The sequence below is a fragment of the Bactrocera dorsalis genome, chromosome 6 (genome assembly GCF_023373825.1).
Source record: "Bactrocera dorsalis isolate Fly_Bdor chromosome 6, ASM2337382v1, whole genome shotgun sequence".
Classification (NCBI taxonomy): Eukaryota; Metazoa; Arthropoda; class Insecta; order Diptera; family Tephritidae; genus Bactrocera; species Bactrocera dorsalis.
In genome coordinates, this window is record NC_064308.1 from 17,743,893 (window position 1) to 17,757,403 (window position 13,511).

General features: G+C 38.9%; 1 protein-coding gene and 1 long non-coding RNA gene across 2 annotated transcripts; one reads left to right on the top strand and one right to left on the bottom strand.

The window, feature by feature from the left end:
- The first annotated feature begins 595 nt into the window (after positions 1 to 595).
- LOC125779574 (uncharacterized) lies at positions 596 to 2,567 on the top strand. Its single transcript, XR_007423348.1, has 6 exons — positions 596 to 610; positions 1,236 to 1,371; positions 1,428 to 1,658; positions 1,732 to 1,873; positions 1,927 to 2,146; positions 2,215 to 2,567. It is a non-coding gene; the product is annotated as an uncharacterized LOC125779574 (long non-coding RNA).
- Positions 2,568 to 2,588: 21 nt separating this feature from the next.
- Positions 2,589 to 4,821, bottom strand: LOC125779340 (uncharacterized). The gene is made up of 3 exons (XM_049460633.1): positions 4,057 to 4,821; positions 3,775 to 4,000; positions 2,589 to 3,724 (listed from the first exon to the last, which is right to left on the bottom strand). The coding sequence occupies exons 1-3, from the start codon at positions 4,102 to 4,104 to the stop codon at positions 2,814 to 2,816; spliced, it is 1,185 nt and encodes a 394-aa protein (XP_049316590.1). The 5' UTR covers positions 4,105 to 4,821; the 3' UTR covers positions 2,589 to 2,813.
- Positions 4,822 to 13,511: the final 8,690 nt, after the last annotated feature.

Genomic DNA, 13,511 nt, shown 5'->3' on the forward strand with positions numbered 1-13,511 from the left:
TAAAATGAATTTTTACAACTGGCATCACCACCATTGACTGATCTATCACATTTACAGTGGTGTGAGCAAATTAGGAACAACCATAAGGTGTTGTGAAGTTTTAAAATATGCTGTTTTCTTATTAAATAAAATTGTTTTTAGATACAAGTATAACATATATATATTTCTTCCTAACAGTTTACCTCTTTTTGTTCACAGAACTGCACAATTCCGATATGAAGTAAACTTCCACTCTTAAATTTGTGTACAATGTCAGTATTGCCGCAACCACTCTGCGATGAACATCAAGTTACGGAGGAATGTAATTGATTTTTTTCGCAACTTTTCTCAACTTGTTATGCCCTTCTCTCCGTAAACTGATTTCCCCCGTGCGCACTTTGCTAACTTTTCGGGCTAAAAATGTGCCCATCCCTGGCTTTAACCATGCTTAATTCATCAGCGTAGCATCGAAAGCAAATAAAGTGTGCAGCGTTGTGCTCCGGTTAGATACATACAATCATAACCTGTTCAAGCTTCTGGGAAATGTGAACCAGTACATACATACATACATATGTAGGAGCAGTTGTTACGTTGATGTATATCGTAAATGTAGAATTACTCGAAGCTTGAGGTAATTATATTGTTGTGCTTCAAGTTGTGCTCTTCAAAGAATACATTGAACCGTTCAAAGAAATGTATATGAACTTTCTTTGTTTTTACATATCAGAACTTTCTTCAACTTGTTTAAGCGAGATAGTTTAAATGTATCTATGTGCTTTTCGAAGCCGTGTGAATTATTTTTATTTAGTTCCATTCGACAACGTGTTGCACAAATAAATTCCAAATGCAGCAAACCTAGGGATAATGAGTTGGGTATGCCCTTCCTGTAAACTCAACCCAGGAATAAGCGCAGAGAAAACCAACAGCTATCAATAAGGCCCTTTTCCCAGAGCCTTACAGTTTTTTTTTATAATTTATGCTGAGGGCAGTCCTAAGATAAATTCACCATATAAGCAAACTGAAGGAGAAACCATCCATTAAGGTGAATGTGGCCACCGGAATTTAAGAAGTAGGGGTATTCAGACCGAACTTGTTAATCTAGTAATTCAATAGTTAAAACTTCGTTAAAACACTTAACTGTAACCATACCTTTTGCACTACTTTAGTAGTGGGTGTAAATTTTGTTCCAAAATAGCTGATTAAATTTTATTAAGTACTTACTTTTGAAAAATTTTTCAAACACTTTTTTTTTAAAGGACAGGAAATGTACTTTTTCGCAACAAATCAAATTAACTTTTAAGTCAACAACGTAAACCAAACAGCCGAGTGATGTTACCAAGTAACGAAAAAACTATCATGCTTGCCAGTCTGGTACTTCGTTACTCGATAAAGGTTGGTACGCAGCTCTCAAGTAATTACTCAAGAAAAAAAATACATTATTTCTGAAGTAAGTTTGACAGCTGGTTACGCATTGTGAATGATCCACATTAGAAGAGCAAGAGAGAATAAACAAAAGGCGTGTTTTATTTGACCATCATAAGCTAATAGCTAAACCATGGACAAATAAAACGCATTTAGCTTATTTCACATTTTCGCTTAAAAATGCATTATGTTGGCAACGCGAGAAATAACAATCAATATTCAATTTATTGCAACGAAATGTTTGACATGGAGAAAAGGTAAATTTGAATTTTTAAATTTGTAAACGAACTTTTCACAAACTAAATAATTATTTATTTCGTTTATATACAGCAAAAGAAAAGTTTGGACAAAGGCGGAGACGCTCCTATTCCTAAAATGCTACAACGAAAGGAAGGACGAGTTCCTGCATGCGCGAAAGAAAAAGTTCGCATATGAAAACGTCATGGAGGACATGATATATCAAGGATTTACAGTAAGAATATTTTAAAGTTATTTTGTAAAAATTTATTACATTTGTTTCCACAGGATACAACAATTAATGCGGCTGCCCTTGTTTCAAAAATGCGAACGCTTTTGAATGCCTACAAAGCAGCAAAAGACAACGAAACACAGACTGGCACTTCTCCGTGCACAGTACCATATATGCGCGAGATGGACGAAATTTTTGGCGAAAGTTGCTTGGTGTCCAACAACCACACCTTAAACATTGGGATAGATCCTCAAGAGGCATTGGTTGAGTCTAGTGGTTAGTTAAAATTTAATGTTCATTATGTATTGCTTATATTGCATTCGCTTTTTTATATTTTTAAACAGGTAAGGATTCAACCGATTTTCAAACAATCCTTGACGATATGCCAAGTACTTCGAGGCAGAGCCGGTCTGCACTAAGCCGTAGCATATGCAGACCAAATGCTGTGAATTTACAGGAGCCGAACGCAGCAAATTCTGTTCCAAATCGGCGTTACAGGAAAAGCGCTAAAGTACTATATTTTGAAAAAAAAATTGAACAAAAAAGAAAAAGTGCTGAAGTGCAGGCGAAGTTTTACGCAAATATCGAAAAACGAATGCAGGATGTGGCCGAAAATCAAAAAATTCTAATAGAAATTGAACAAAAAAAAATTAAAATAGAAGAAGAAAAATTAAAAATTTTAAAACAGTATTTTATGAATAAAAATTAGAAAAGCTACTTGATTTCATAACGAATATACATTGTTTTATTTAACGGAAATATATAATCAAGCTTATCATAAAATAAACATTTTTTACATTCAAATCTTGAACAAATGCATACGTATACGTGGTTATATAAAACAAATATGTCGTAAAATTATAAACAATTTTATTGTTTGAGATTGAAAATGGAAAATGTTGCTCTAAAAGTGTATTTTAAAAATTAAAAAAATTAAAATTTATTAATTTCTTCGTGTTAAAATTGTAAACAACTGATTCCGGCGATCTCCACTTTCTTCTCTCGCTAGCTCATTAGCAGTTTCTGGCTCCGGTTCGGCACTTTCAATTTGATAGTCAATAATTGTATCGTCGTTAGTAATAATACATATATTGTGCATAATGCATGCACTTGCAACTAAATTCGAAATTGCACATAAATTTCTGTGCTCCGTAAACTTAAGAAGCCTTCGGAAACGTCCTTTCAGTGCTCCAAATGCATTTTCAGCAACTATTCTTGCTGAATGTGTTTTGTTAAAGCTGATTTGATTAGGCGTTAACGAACCATAATCTTTAAATACCGGTATGAGGTAATTTCTGCAAGGGTATGCCGAGTCCCCGAGAATAAAAGTAGAATTGAGAAATAAACTTTCCATATTACATTCCGCTTTTCTATAAAATGCTGACCTTTTTAGCACTCTAGAGTCATGATATGATCCGGGTTCACCACAATAAATATCAATAAATTTTTTATCAGCATCGACAATGGCCTGTAGAACAACACTATAATTACGTTTTCGATCAAAATATATATGTTTGTCTTTTATTGGTGCATTAATTGTTATATGGGTACAATCAATAGCACCAATAACACCTGGTATTTGTTTCCTTTGTAAAAACTTGCGAGTTGTTTCTTCCAACGCATCTCCAATTGGCCACTTAACAAACTCATGACCTATTGAGATAACCCACGCTACAACCCGACGAACAATCGCCCATGCTGTGGACTTCGTTACACCAAACAATACGGCTAGTTGTCTGTAGGTAATTGTGTTACTTAAATACCATACATACATGTACATCATTGTTTTAGCAGGAATTTTGGTTTTTCCGGCCTTCGTAGCAAAACGGGTTTGTTCACTTTCTTCATATCTTCCTGCAAAAAATACTCATAGAGAAAAGTATCGTAACAAAAACAAAGCATACCTATTAAGTAATCTAAAGTGGTGCGGCTCAAACGAAAGTGAGATTTGAAATCCTCATCTTCAAAACTATCAATGGTGTCCACAAAATCAGAGCAGTTTGGATGCTCTATCTGCTCTTGTTCTGAATCCTCCGATGACGAACTTGATTCAGCAGCTAAGCCAGCAAGGATGGTCAATATTTCGTTATACTCTTCAACATTTGAATTTGTGTACATAGTACGAAGCAACTAGAAAACACACAAATTTAATTTTCTCTTAATTTTAATTTAAAATCCTTACTTACCGCATCTTTTATAAAATTTTCCATTTCGTGCACTTCTATACGTTTCATTTATATATCTCCATTTGTTTACATTTTTGTCTGTCAAAATGGGGGTTGTCGCTATTGCCAACTACTTTTTTTGGGAAAAATCAAAGCTATTGTGAATGAAAAAAGCATTTTAACTGGCAATGCCTCTAGCCCAATACACAAGCTATGAAAGCTTATGACAAGCCAACAAAATTATGTTGTCTAAGTCTTCCATACAAAATAAGCTAATAGCTTAATTTGCTGGTCGAATAAAACACGCCTAAAGTAAACAAACTTTGTGCGTATGTATGTATGTGTATGGTAACACAAATATTTTCATTGAGATTTAAGGAATGTTGTTGATGATTGGTTGGTTTAATACAACATTTCAAAATGGAATATACTTTATAATAATGATTTCAACTAATTTAGGATGAATTTGACGATTACTTCGAATATCCCTCAAGAAACAATTGTTGATTTGATGTTTCTTCGCAAAACCAGGTTTGCCATATTCACATTTTATTGAAAAAAAGTATTAAAAATTAGTACTAGATTTCTTGAGAGCTGCGTACTAGCACAAGTAACTTTATCGCAGGAACGTTTCTGGACCGTTTCTTAAGCGTTTTTTTATATGAAGTTTTTACGTTTCTTGAGAGCTGCGTACTAAGCTTAAAACGGTAAACTGTTAATTTTACAAATACAAAACGCACTTAAAAAACTACCGAGTAACGACTAAAGAATTAATAAAGCTGGTCTGAAAACCCCTAATATATAAAAATATATACAGTAGAATCGCGCAAAAGTTAACTCGCGAGAAAGTAAAACTTTTGGCTAAGTTGACTGAATTTGAGCGTCCACGTACCGCTCTAAAAAGTTAACTTTTAGTTAACATTTTCGAACTCATCTATTTTCTCAAACCCAACCGTTTGTTTGCCAAGAAAAACAATTGCTATGTATTCCCCGATTTTCTATGTAAAAAAATTGGGTATATATATATTATACTACTGTGCCCAATAAGGTGACAATGTATTTATTTTGAAAACTCATTATTTATTCTTCCAAATCAATTTCATCCCCTTCAAAGTAATCCCCTCCCGATGCAATGCACTTATGCCAACGGATTTTCCAATCTTTGAAACACTGGTTGTAGTCACTTTCCGGGATGGCCTTCAGTTCCGTCTTCGCTGCGGCTTGAATCTCCTCTATCGTATAAAAACGGTGTCCCCGGAGCGGTCTTTTGAGCTTGGTGAACAGCCAGAAGTCGCGAGGCGCCAGATCAGGTGAATATGGTGGTTGCGGAACGATATGGGTTGAGTTTGTGGCGAAATGATCACGAATTACGAAGGCAGTGTGGGATGGTGCATTATCGTGGTGTAAAAACCAAGAATTATCTTTCCACAATTCCGGCCTTTTTAGGCGGATAGCGTTACGCAAACGACGCATAACGTTCAAATAATTTTCCTTGTTGACTGTTTGACCGGTTGGAAGGAATTTATAATGCAGAACACCACGATAATCGAAGAAAACAGTCAACATGACCTTGATTTTTGAGCGAGTTTGTCGCGATATTTTTGCGCTGGGCTCTCTTTTGGCTCGATATTCGCTCGATTTATCGGTTGTTTCGGAGTCGTAAGCATAGATCCAAGTCTCATCGCCAGTTATAATGCATTTCATGACACCCTGGTAGTCGGAAAGCATCGTTTCATACACTTCAACGCGACGCCTTTTTTCCAAAAAATTCAATGTTTTCGGTACCAGTCGAGATTTGACGCGCTGAGGCCCAAAAAATCCTTCAAAATGGTATTGGCTGAGCCTTTCGATATGCCAACTTCATCAGCAAGGTCTCTAATTGTTAATCGACGGCTTTTCAACACCAAATCTTTGATTTGTTGAACGTGAGCTTCATCGGTTGAGGTTGATGGTCGTACACTAATAATTATTTATATAAATCAAAAGTAATTACAATAGTTTTAGCAGTTTTGGCCTACAATTTGTTGCTATTATTGTATCTAGACGTCGATGCATGCTCCCCACTCGATTTCTAGTATTATATCCGGATATTTTGACCCACTAAGTCGATAATCCAGTTTTTTGGCCTTATTTTGAAGAAATTCGTTATTTTTGATTACCGTTTTCCAAAATGCTCGAGATATTTTGAATAAGATTAATGTCTAGTGATTGCGGGACCTATGGATTTATTTTTACTTCCATAACAGCCATTCGGCTGTTGGAACAGCCGATTTAAGCACACTTAAAATTAAAATTTTTTTCTTAAAATGTTCAGATACATTTGTTTATCCATTTTTGAAATGTACCCAAAACACATAAATCCCCAAATAGTAGGGAATTTGTTAAATAGTGCTGGTTTTCATAGACGAATCGCACGTTGTTAATCATACATAAGTAAGGTTAATAAAAAGAACAGGTCGGCGGTTGCTAAACAATATTTAAATGAAACGTATTGGTTTTGGGAAAACTTTGTGTTCACCGACGAATAAAAATTTTGGTTCAACAAGATCACGAAAAGTGTGGGGAAAGATCAATGAAGAGTCGTAAGGAATAAATGTATTCCCACGGTAGGAGTAATGTTATGGTTTGAGGGCATGTGGCTGCCCCTGGAGTTGAACATTTGGATTTTTTTATTAAAAAAAAATGAAAAAGCATATGCATCTGAACATTTTAAGAAAAAAATTTAAAAATTAAGTGCGCTTAAATCGGCTGTTAATAGCGGTTCTTCTTCTTAATTGGCGTAGACACCGCTTATGCGATTATAGCCGAGTCAACAACAGCGCGCCAGTCGTTTCTTCTTTTCGCTACGTGGCGCCAATTGGATATTCCAAGCGAGGTCAGGTCCTTCTCCACTTGGTCCTTCCAACGGAGTGGAGGTCTTCCTCTTCCTCTGCTTCCCGCGGCGGGTACTGCGTCGAATACTTTCAGAGCTGGAGTGTTTTCGTCCATCCGGACAACATGACCTAGCCACCGTAGCCGCTGTCTTTTAATTCGCTGGACTATGTCAATGTCGTCGTATATCTCGTACAGCTCATCGTTCCATCGAATGCGATATTCGCCGTGGCCAACGCGCAAAGGACCATAAATCTTTCGCAGAACTTTTCTCTCGAAAACTCGCAACGTCGACTCATCTGTTGTTGACATCGTCCAGGCCTCTGCACCATATAGCAGGACGGGAATTATGAGTGACTTATGGTGTTTGTTTTTTGTTTGTCGAGAGAGGACTTTGCTTCTCAATTGCCTACTTAGTCCGAAGTAGCACCTGTTGGCAAGAGTTATCCTGCGTTGGATTTCTAGGCTGACATTGTTGGTGGTGTTTACGCTGGTTCCAAGATAGACGAAATTATCTACAACTTCAAAGTTATGACTGTCAACAGTGACGTGAGTGCCAAGTCGCGAGTGCGACGACTGTTTGTTTGATGACAGGAGATATTTCGTCTTGCCCTCGTTCACTGCAAGACCCATTTCTTTTGCTTCCTTGTCCAGTCTGGAGAAAGCAGAACTAACGGCGCGGGTGTTGAGGCCGATGATATTGATATACGTCAGCAGTTGTACACTCTTATAGAATATGGTACCTTCTCTGTTGAGTTCTGCAGCCCGAACTATTTTCTCCAGAAGCAGGTTGAAAAAGTCGCACGATAGGGAATCACCTTGTCTGAAACCTCGTTTGGTATCGAACGGCTCGGAGAGGTCCTTCCCGATCCTGACGGAGCTTTTCGTGTTGCTCAACGTCAGTTTACACAGCCGTATTAGTTTTGCGGGGATACCAAATTCAGACATCGCGGCATAAAGGCAGCTCCTTTTCGTGCTGTCGAAAGCAGCTTTGAAATCGACAAATAGGTGATGAGTGTCGATTCTCCTTTCACGGGTCTTTTCCAAGATTTAGCGCATGGTGAATATCTGGTCGGTTGTTGATTTACCAGGTCTGAAGCCACACTGATAAGGTCCAATCAGTTTGTTGACGGTGGGCTTTAATCTTTCACACAATACGCTCGACAGAACCTTGTATGCGATGTTGAGGAGGCTTATCCCACGGTAGTTGGCGCAGATTGTGGGGTCTCCTTTTTTATGGATTGGGCATAGCACACTTAAATTCCAATCGTTGGGCATGCTTTCGTCCGACCATATTTTACAAAGAAGTTGATGCATGCTCCTTATCAGTTCTTCGCCGCCGTGTTTGAATAGCTCGGCCGGCGATCCATCGGCCCCCGCCGCTTTGTTGTTTTTCAGGCGGGCAATTGCTATTCGAACTTCTTCTTGGCCGGGTAATGGAACGTCTGCTCCATCGTCATCGATTGGGGAATCGGGTTCGCCTTCTCCTGGTGCTATGTGTTCACTGCCATTCAGCAGGCTGGAGAAGTGTTCCCTTCATAATTTAAGTATGCTCTGGGCATCGGTAACTAGATCACCTTGGGGGGTTCTACAGGAGTATGCTCCGGTCTTGAAACTTTCTGTAAGCCGCCGCATCTTTTCGTAGAATTTTCGAGCATTACCCCTGTCGGCCAGCTTATCCAGCTGTTCGTACTCACGCATTTCGGCCTCTTTCTTCTTCTGTCTGCAAATGCGTCTCGCTTCCCTCTTCAACTCTCGGTATCTATCCCATCCCGCACGTGTTGTGGTCGATCATAACGTTGCGAGGTAGGCAGCCTGTTTTCTCTCCGCTGCGACACGGCACTCCTCGTCGTACCAGCTGTTCTTTTGCACTTTCCGAAAACCAATGGTTTCGGTTGCAGCTGTACGTAAGGAGTTTGAAATGCCGTCCCACAGTTCCCTTATATCGAGTTGTTGACGAGTGCTCTCAGAGAGCAGGAGTGCAAGCCGAGTAGAAAATCTATCGGCTGTCTGTTGTTATTGCAGCTTCTCGACGTCGAACCTTCCTTGTGTTTGTTGGCGTGCGTTTTTTGCTGCACAGAGGCGGGTGCGAATTTTGGCTGCAACAATATAGTGGTCCAAGTCGATGTTAGGACCTCGGAGCGCACGCACATCTAAAACACTGGAGACGTGTCTTCCGTCTATCACAACAACAGCCAGGTAGCTTGATGGATCTTCTTAAGCTGGAATCAGTACTACAGATAACCATATTTCGGGCCCCGGCGAAGTCGATCAGCCTCAACCCATTTGGGGATGTTTCGTCGTGGAGGCTGAATTTACCGACCGTAGTACCAAAGATACCTTCTTTGCCCACCCTGGCGTTGAAGTCGCCAAGCACGATTTTTACATCGTGACGGGGGCATCTCTCATAAGTGCGCTCCAAGCACTCATAAAAAGCATCTTTGGTCACATCGTCCTTCTCTTCCGTCGGGGCGTGGGCGCAAATCAGCGATATGTTGAAGAACCTCGCTTTGATGCGGATTGTGGCTAGACGTTCATTCACCGGAGTGAATGATAGTACTCGGCGACGGAGTCTCTCTCCCACCACGAATCCCACACCAAACCTGCGCTTCTTTATATGGCCACTGTAGTAAATGTCACAAGGACCTACTCGTCTCTGTCCTTGCCCCGTCCATCGCATTTCTTGGACGGCGGTGATGTCAGCCTTTGTTTTTACGAGGACATCAACCAGCTGGGCAGTGGCACCTTCCCAGTTAAGGGACCGGACATTCCAGGTGCATGCCCTCAATTCGTAGTCGTTATTTCGTTTGCCATGGTCGTCATCAAAAGAGGGGTCTCTCATCCGAGGCTGGTTCTGACTATTCACTGGGGGTGTTTTTTTACGTGGCGGGTCCCAAACCCAGCGCACAACCCTATGCAGGGTATGCTTCGCCTTCTCACGTTAGCTCGCCTTCAAACGGATGTTCTTAGGCTACCCAGAGGATACTTGGTCAAAGACCGGAAGTCGTGAGCTGCTTGAGTCACATGTAAAAGAATCGTTTCTGGTCACTCCCAAGTGAATGGCAATCAGAGAACTTTCCTCACTTGCGTGAACTTCTACAAATGACTCCATCCTGGTTTTTCAACACCAACATTTTAAGAAAAAAATGTAAAAATTAAGTGCGCTTAAATCGGCTGTTAATAGCGGTTACTTCTATTTATAACAAGATAACGACCCAAAACCCCCGTCTCATCTTGTACGTGCAGGGTTGTTATGGAATTAAAAATTACTCCATAGGTCCCGCAATCACCTTACATTAATCCTATTCAAAATATCTGGAAATTTTTTGAAAATCGTATTGGAAAACATCAAATTTCATCAAAATAAGGCCAAAAAGCTGGATCATGGACTTAGTGGGTCGAAATATCCGGAAATAATACTAGAAATTGAGTGGGGAGCATACATATAATAATATAATACAATAATAGCAACAAATTGTAGGTCAAAAACGTCTAAAACTATTGTAATTACTTTTGATTTATATAAAGTAAAACTTGGCGTTGACGGTTTGTCCAGGAGAACCAAATTCATGGTTCCTTTGCCTTTGATGCAAAAAAAAAAAACGAACAATAAGCATCGTTTTCACTTTAGATTGGCGACCTCTTCCCGGCCCTTCAAAAAGGCCTGGTGCCACCGAAACGCACCACTTCTTGCAAAAGCAAGATCTGAGTAAGCCTGCTTGAACATATCAAACGTCTTTGTCGCAGATTTACCGAGTTTCACACAGAATTTTATGGCGTACCTCTACTCTAACGAACGCTGGATTTTCGGCTTGCACCACTCACAGAAACACATCGCGCGAAAATATTTTTCCCCGACTCTCCAGGTGCTCTGAGACAACTGACCAACCGCTCGTTCGTTAGCTAGGAACACCCTCTACCGAATGCACCCTCTGAAGTACAGTCGCGGCCGAAGAAGATCAGTCCAATTACTTTCCGGCCAAACCCTGTATTATTTAATAAATATAGATAAGTGTTGTGTCGAACTTCTTGTCCTGTTAGTTTTTGAGTTTGGCGATTAAAATGTTATGAAGCTTTTTATATTGGGTCTTTGTGTTTAAAATGTTGTGAGAGTAAAAAAAGTGTTAATCATTAACGTAATAAAATAAATGTTACATGAAAGAGCTAAATGCGTTGACAGTGCGGGTTGTATTATAATTGAACTGAAAGTAAAAAATGACAATATTTTTTTTCGGAATTTCAAATGGAATTTTCACTTTCAGAGAAAAATGACTGTACATTTGTGAATTTCATCACCGTTAAATGGCTGAACGAACGTGCGTGCGCGTGTCAACTACGACCCTTGCGGAAATCTCGATTTCCTTGTCTGTTTCTAAAGCGGTTCGACTACAAAAAGAGCACATCAAAGTTCAAAGGGCGCAGCAGCAGAGACATATGAACAACTATGTATTCTTGACGAATTGAAGCGATTTGAAACTCATACATATGGAAGTGATGTGATTCAACCATTCAACACCAACAACCGTCACTTCCATCGCCATTGTGCCCACAACCATTATCATTACTCCCACCATCAATCGACTTAATCATAAGCAGCATCATCGCAATGAGGGACGACTTTAACCGGCTGTACTATAGCCAACAATCTAGCACCACGCCATGCGGCACGTTTTGAGGATTTTTTCAGGCCTTGACATCGAAAGTACGTCAGCTATCACTCATGAATATACATATATTTGTATATTCTTACCGCTAGCGTTTGCGGAAATATGTCGGGTGCACTAGAGCGAGGTTTTATTTTTTACTGGTTGCAATAAAAAAGGTGGGCGCTAAAATGTAATTATACCATGTTGACATCACACAATTTTAGTAACTTACATTTTATAAAGTTAAACATTTTTCAGTAAAAATTGTTTGCCGATATGTTGGCGTATCGTTGTCGATGTGGGCATTTCTTAGCCAAAAATTACAATTATCCAACAACCAATGCGAGAACCCCATGCCGGCAATAGCAAAGAAAAATATTTTGAGTGTGACAAAAAATTAATACAGAATTCGCTACATGTGATATACCAAATTTTTTCTGCTGAACTATACGGAAAATATGCAAATCACAAAACATCACTTAAGAAATTATTACATAATATATACTGAATGTAACTCAACGAATTACTCAGACAGTTTTGATCACTGCCATACAAACTGAGAGATCAAAATCATGTCCTTGCATTGAAAACTTTTTTATATGCCGAGATATCTTCACGAAATTTAGCGAGGATTATTTTTTAAGCAACAGTACAATTTCTGAAATAATTGTTCAGATTGGACTACTATAGCATATATTTAACTGTCATAAAAAACTGATGGATCAAAATCAATGCAAAGATCTGTTTATATCTCTTGATGATATAAGAAATGTACCTGAGAAATCTTTCTTGAGACTTCAAAACTCGTTAGAGGGTAGAAAGTTCACACACCACTTGGCGGTTAGCATTTCTCTTCTAAGTAATATCAAACTATAGGAAGTAGACGTCTGCTGTACAGAATAACAATAAATTAATAAGTCGTTGGGATCATGTAAAATGTACGTTTATCTACAATTCACAAATATATCACAGTAAATAAGACAAGCGTATAATGGGCAATAACAACTAAATTTTAAACGTTCAATTGAAGGGTGGGAGACGATTTGCAGCGCTTCATTGGCACTTTTTCATAATTTCCTGTTGAACACACTTATGAGAATTTCGCAGCATGCCGCTTACATCCACCACCTAGACATCTCTTGCTGTTTCCAAGTCTCATTGTTGTTTTTCTTGATATCTTCGACGCACGCACTCGTTGGAAACAGATCGGCAGCATGCCGCAGTGGGTTGGCTTATAGAACAACTAGCTGATTTAGCTATTTAAAATAATATATCCTTATCCGGTCGGCAATAGAAAACTCATGCTGCATGCATGTGCTCGTACGCTTACTGATTTTTTCACATTTCATGTAACAATTCCCACCCACACAAATGCTACTTAAACCTAAAACATTTTAAATTTTCAAAAATAATGTTAATATACCATATGATATGAAAGTATATGCCAACAGGCAACTTTTTATCATTTTATTATACCTTTATGTAGACGAAAATCCATTTGGCACCTATTACCGATTTCTTCATTCTTAGCAAATTGACGGCCAATTGTTAATAGTTAGTAAACGTTGCACTGTTTTTACCATTGTTACAGTATGATAGAGTTTTAGTCCTTCAACAACATACGAGGTGTGTTCAAAAAGTATCGCGAATCGTAACTGACAGTTTTCTTCGATTGCAGGGGCGTGGTGCATCATGAGTTCTTGCCACAGGGAAGAACGGTCAATAAGGAATATTACATGCAAGTTATGCGCAAGTAGCACCTGCTGTTATTCTGCGTTGGATTTCGAGGCTGACATTGTTGTTGCTGTTAATACTGATTCCACGACAGACGAAATTATCTGCGACTTTAAAATTATGACTGTTAACAGTGACGTGGCAGCCTGGTCTCGAATGTAATGACTGTTTGTTTAATGACAAGAGATATTATCGTATTGCCCTCGTTCACTGTCAGACCCATTT

What these genes read in the sequence shown, in the direction of transcription:
- LOC125779340 (XM_049460633.1), bottom strand. Translation starts at nt 4,104, where the DNA reads ATGAAACGTATAGAAGTGCACGAAATGGAAAATTTTATAAAAGATGCG. An exon ending in AAAATTTTATAAAAGATGCG is followed by an intron (nt 4,001 to 4,056) that starts GTAAGTAAGGAT and finishes TGTGTTTTCTAG; the next exon opens with TTGCTTCGTACTATGTACAC. An exon ending in CACTTTAGATTACTTAATAG is followed by an intron (nt 3,725 to 3,774) that starts GTATGCTTTGTT and finishes TATTTTTTGCAG; the next exon opens with GAAGATATGAAGAAAGTGAA.